Consider the following 6,199-nt stretch of genomic DNA (forward strand, 5'->3'; position numbering starts at 1 on the left):
TTATGGAGGTGAGTCGACACCTTTGAGGGGCGGTGAAGGCTACCGGGGATTACACCTTTTTCCTGCACCTTGAAGATTTGCGCATTGAGTGGACTGAGCACTATTGTTTTACCACAGGGTGGTGTGCATGAAACAAAAATGTGAACGCAAATTGATGTTCATGTTATTTATTTATTTATCATTATGGTATATTGAATGCACATGATTATGTTTGTATATAACAGCTTTTGATAACACTTGTATTTTATTTAGCACAGCATAATTTTTATATATTGATAAGTATCATAAGTATTAGTCTTTTCCTCTAGGGAAGCGAATCAATCGCTTCCCTAACACTGACCTGCCTCTCAGCCAATCAGGTGCTCGCATCTGGTTACCCTGTCACCTGATTGGCTTAAGTGACAGGCGCTGTGATTGGACGCCTATCAGGCGTCCAATCATAGCAGAGGACGGGAAGAGGATGGGAAAAGACATTGGGGACTCGGGCGTACTGGGCGGGGGGCACACTGGCAGCATTTGATGGGGCATACTGGCCACAATTGATGGGGCACAATGACGGCAATTGATGGGCAACACTAGTGGCAATTGATGGGGCACACTGGCGGCAAATGATGGGGTGCAGTGGTGGCAATTAATGGGGCGCAGTGGTGGTAATTGATGGGCACACTGGCAGCAATTGATGGGTACAATAGCTGCGTTTGATGGCACAGTGGGGGCAATTTCTGGGTACATTGGCTGCGTTTGATGGGCACAGTGGCTGCACTTGATGTTTTTTTTGTTCAGTTTGTTTGTGCCCCCCCCCAAAAAAAAAAATGTTAGCACCAGCCGCCACTGCGATGCGTGTTGCAATGCCATTAAGAACGTCATCCAAATGCATTCGTACAGTAACTGCCAATGCATCAGCAGTACTGAGCACCACAATGCACATACTGTGAATGGATTTTCTGACTTTAGCAGTTGAGTGTTTACAGGAAATACTTGGTTGTTAACTGATTTTGCTTACTGCCTGTCGTTCCACTGTAAAGATTGCAGCAAACACATGTTTTCTTCTTGCAGGCACAGGCACGAGCTAAGGAGAGGCAGCAGATGGTACTATGCACTAACAGCAACCCAACAATTTATAAGGGGGCGTCTGTGACAGGTGAGCAACATGGGGAAAACATTTGTCCCAAACAACCCAAGATGTGAAAACCTTTGGAAAATAAAATGCACAAAAACTCTAGATTGGTGGCTTTTTATGCTCAAAGTGTTCTGTAAATACATGTCAGTTCATCTCATCTTATCTCTAGATGCACTCTAGTCTTTATATACACAAATTGTGTGTGTATACATATATGTATATACAGGGCAGGGACAAGGAGTGGACAGAAGGGGTGGCTGCCCTGGGCGCAGCATTTATTTTAGGAAAGGGGGTGCCACATGTGCCTTCTACTATAAGGCTGACAGGAGTAGTGACAGTGGCATCACTACCTCTGTCAGCCCATCGCTGGAAGCGGCAAGGAGAGGAGAGATCCAGGAGGAAGTTCGGGCTGTGCTCTCTCCCCCTCTTCCTCATAAGCTTGCATATAATGAAGGGGGTAAGGGGGCGTAATTTGGCATCTTTACGCTGGGCACTGGATGATCTTGTATCAGCACTGTGTGTGTGTGTGTGTGTGTATATATATATATATATATATATATATATATATTGTGACAGGAAGTCAGGTAAATCTGTGGGTGTTGTCACAGACGGGAGATACATTTGTGCCTGGTTTAGACAATACACCAATTGTTATTAGGCGTCGGCTGCAGAGGTAGCCAGAAAAAGGTTTAAGGGCGTTAGAAAACTTCAGCTGTTCAAAATGAGGCAATTAAGGCCTCTAAGTAATCCAGAGGATTACCACTGAATTGCTGCATCCTGAGGCTTTGTGAGGAAGGAGAGCAGTGTACTGAAAGTCTTCGGAGGAGGTGAGGAGAGGATTGATTTTTCTGTGTGATAAAAAAAATCAAGACTATTGTTTTTCTGCTGTAGGACCAGCAGTGTCTTCCCAGCCCTAGGCTGGGTCAGACTCCCTAGATAGGTTCCTGTCTGGTGAAGGTAGACGTCTCAAGTGGCCAGGGTTTATTTTATGTTTGATTTTGTTTATGCTGTTTGGATGCTTGCACTTGTTTCCAGCAAGATGGAAGAATAAACCAAAATCTTTGTTTTCAACCGTCTTCGACTGCCTGTCTGTATAAATTCAGTGTGACGGGAACCCATCCAGGGGGTCACACACCCCGCTACCGAGCTAACCTCTTACAATATATATGTATTTTCATTATGTACAGAATAAGTGTACAAAGAGGGCTCATTTGTGCATGTAAACTTTAAGTGTGAAAAGGTTAAAATCCCTGGTCAGGTTTTTTTTGGCTGTTATTATTGCTGTCCCTGCTGGGAGATTCTGTCTATTTGTCAAGGTGACTATTGTCACTCAAAAGTTTACAGTTGTCACCAGAACCGGAAATGAGGAAGACCCAAAGTCTAAAAAACTCATAGGGGTAATAATAATGAAAAAAATGTGCAATAAAGCCTTGTATTTATTACAGCTAATTTTTAATTTACAGATGCCCGAGAGGAGTCGAAGATAGGAATATTCAAAGATATGGAAACTGTCGAAACGCCTGAGAACATAGAAAATGAGCAAATACAATCTGAAAGGCCACATCAGAAGACTTTGTCCAAAAGGGAGCTAATAGTGCGAAGATCTCTGGTGCTTATTGCAGCCATTGCTGTGTTAATGATTGGGATCTTAATACGTCTCTGTGTCTAATATCACCACTATAGTGCCTACCTTCTATAAGTAAAGCGTTGGTTCTCCTACTGCCAGCAACCATATTAAAACTGATGTCACTTTTCAGTGAAGGCTTAAGTCTGATTGGTGTTCTTTGGGCAGCACCAATAGGTCATATATCGGACATTTTTATAAATGAGGTCCTTTAAAAGGAATATACAGGCTTTGAAAGTTATGAATCTGATAAGCTTAATGTAAATGTTACCATGTATGGTATAGTTTGTGATAATACGTGTACAGATATGGGAGCAGCCATATTTGCTCATTACATATGGAGGAGCTGTCTCCTGTTTAGTAATACAGCACAATAGTTGTGATCTGCTGATCTACTCTTGGTGTGGGTCTCAACAGGCTGAAACTTGTCATAAAGAAGAAGAATCTGCTATTGTTGACCCTCCCCAGTGGCAGCCCGTCCATAGGGGGCACACAGGTGCTGCCCCCCTATCTACGCTTCCGGCCCCCTGATCTACATGCAGGGCTCCGAACACATGAATTCAAATCTGGGGATTTTTTTTGTAGCACGCGATTAGAGCCAGTGGCTGCGCCCGAAGCCCAACCAGATGTGCGACAATCGCAAAAGAATATTTGCCATTGTCACACCGATTCTCCTCCTGGCTAATCATGAAGCGAGTTCTGAGACCCGTCACCCAATTGCCCGAAAGGAGATCTGAACGGATTGGCCACCAGGAGGAGGAAGGAAGAGACACAGGAGAAGCGAGGAAGCAGCCACCCGGAGTGAAGCCGCCGTTGCGCGGATTGCTGCCCACAAGATGGGGTAAGTGCAGGGCCCCGACTACTGAAGGACCGGGTGGCACCGTCAGACCTTCAGTGATTAGTCAGGCCCGCACTTGCCCCATCTCGCGGGCAGCGGCAGCACCTTGTGACCAGATTGACTGGAGGGGGTGTTGGATGGATTGTTTGCTTCCCCCCCCCCAAAAATAATAAAACACACCAGACCCCACTGCCTCCCACCTTGCCAATACCTTTAGGTATAGACCGACACACTTGCTAAAAATTAGATCTGCAAATCCATATATGAAAAATGCAAACTGAACAGCAAGCATGTCAGATTAAAAATGCAAATAAATAAAATATGTAATATAAAAAAAAAAAAGGCAAAGGCAATGTGTGGTTACTGGAAAATACAAAATTTTACATGCTTATATATGTGCATTTTAAATAAACGGTATATTTTTCTCCATAATCCTCAAATGCATGGTAAATGTAGGCAGGCGTACCACTTTGAACATCACTAAATGTTAACAGCTCTGCTGATCAAATCAGCGTATTTTTGGCGAGAACACACAAAAATATTTTTTTGGTGGTTTGGATATATTATGTGTAAAAACACGGGTCCAGCCAGTTCCCACTGATGGAGGTCGGGTGTTGAAATACCAGCCTAAGAAAATATATCTTGAAGATTAGGTGACTGAAAACTGAATTTTTGTCCACTTAAAATACAGTTCTTGGAGTACATGATGGGACACAGAGCAGCTCTTCACTTCAGGGTCCAGAGCTGTCATTTCCTGGCTGCAGTGCCCAGGGAAACAGATAATCATGCTCCATCTGCGATTACTTGCAGTGGAGGGCACTGGGATCTAATAGACCCCTGATTTCCCTATAAACCTGTTACTTCCTGTGCTATCATATAGGGTGCTTATTGGCCCCTTGTGATAGCAGAAGAGTTTGACAAGAAAAAGACTTAGCCAAGTGCAGAGTCTGAGCTAGTGAGGCCATCTGGCCCTTTCCCTGTGCTTGTGATCTGCATGTTCAGTGTATAAGTGTCCCCAGGAGGTACATGTGACCTCTGCTGCCTTGGAGAAATAAGGGTTAGGCCTTCTGTGTTAGGCATTGTAGGCTGCTGGAGACAAACGGGAAGGTGGCGATCACCACAAGCACACCGTGCATTAGACAAGAAGGCAGGGGTGGAGACGAACCTTAATATGGGGGGGGGGGGGGGGGATGAAGAGCCAGGCCATTCTTTTTCCTCAGGATGAACAGGAAGGGTGTCCCGAGATACGATTAGGAATCCCAAGACTGCCTGCCCAATTTGGTCTCAGGAGCTGCTTCCTGATTGGCCGGGTGGGCCACCCCTTTTTTTAAAGATAAGCCTCAATCATGCGCTAAAAAAAAAAAAAAAAAAAAAAAATGGGTCAGGGGGCCCTGCATGTAGATTAGGGGCCGGGCGCATGCATTAGGGGTATGGTGCTCAGTTTGGACAGGCCGCCACCGGGTTTGCCTTTTCAACAGTTGTTGGTTTCGTAATAGCCTGGTACAAGGATTGTGGCAAACATGTACAATGTATACTGTGCATAGACTCAGACTAACCATACCCCTATAGTTACATAAACTATGCCCCATGTAGCCACACACGCTGCATTATTAGGACATAAGGCAGAGTTATTATTGAACGCACAGCAACCAATTCTGCAGTATACACTTTATATAACTATACAGGATATAAATCTACTTTGTGCACACCAATAACTTTGCAAATGATATTACCTTGGAAAGTCACTGGACTGTACATAGCCTGTGCAGAAAGCAGCACTGAGAGGGCAAACTCACTATAGCAGGACAGATACAAGACCAGTCATCTTGTACAAGGAGAGCAAGCAGTGGTGTTTAACTTACATATACAGCGGCAAGGCTGCGCCAGATCACGTACCTAGTACGTGATCTGACACTTCTGGGTATAGGGCACACATGTGCCCGCTGGCGATCCAGAGATCATGGATTACTGTCAGAGATCATCATGAATTTACACAGGACAGAGCCCTGTCCAGTCAGCTGGGAAGCAATAGATTATTTTCCCACAAAGCAGGGAATAAAAATGTAATCAACCCTAGTAAAGGCACCTCCCACAGAACACCACAAATCACTGGCTAGGCACACATTTAACCCTTTGCTTGCCCTGGATGTTTTACCCCATTCCCTGCCAATGTCATTAGCACAGTGACAGTGCATTTTTTTTTTTTACAACTGATCACTGTATTCATGTCACTGGTACCCAAAAAAGTGTCAGGGACCGAATGTCTGCCGCAATATCTTAGTCCCGCTATAAGATCGCTGATCACTGCCATTAGTAGTAAAAATAAAGATTCCGGTATGTATCCCATAGTTTGTAGCTATATAATTTTTGCACAAACCAGTCAATACGCTTACTGGGGTTTTTTTTTTTTAGCAAACATATGTAGCAGAATACATATTGGCCTGAATTTAGCAATATTTTATTTTTATCGCATGTTATATAGCAGAAAAGGTGAAATTTTCTCTCCCTCTCTCGGTTTATAGCAAAGTCCCCCCCCCCCCCCACTTTCTTTTGGATTACTACACAGATCTGGAAGAAATACACAGGGAGGGGGATGTACTAAAATAACACACAGCTC

General features: G+C 44.2%; 1 protein-coding gene across 2 annotated transcripts in view; it reads left to right on the forward strand.

The window, feature by feature from the left end:
- Positions 1 to 4,014, forward strand: part of LOC120914116 (multidrug and toxin extrusion protein 1-like) — an 80,732-nt gene extending 76,718 nt beyond the window's left edge. For both annotated transcript variants that reach the window (XM_040324604.1, XM_040324605.1), the window contains 2 exons: positions 1,057 to 1,141; positions 2,584 to 4,014. In XM_040324604.1, coding sequence (XP_040180538.1) covers positions 1,057 to 1,141; positions 2,584 to 2,789 — 291 coding nt within the window. In that variant the 3' untranslated portion in view covers positions 2,790 to 4,014. The remainder of the gene's footprint in view (positions 1 to 1,056; positions 1,142 to 2,583) is intronic.
- The last annotated feature ends 2,185 nt before the right edge of the window (positions 4,015 to 6,199 follow it).

The sequence above is a fragment of the Rana temporaria genome, chromosome 9 (assembly GCF_905171775.1).
Source record: "Rana temporaria chromosome 9, aRanTem1.1, whole genome shotgun sequence".
NCBI lineage: Eukaryota > Metazoa > Chordata > Amphibia > Anura > Ranidae > Rana > Rana temporaria.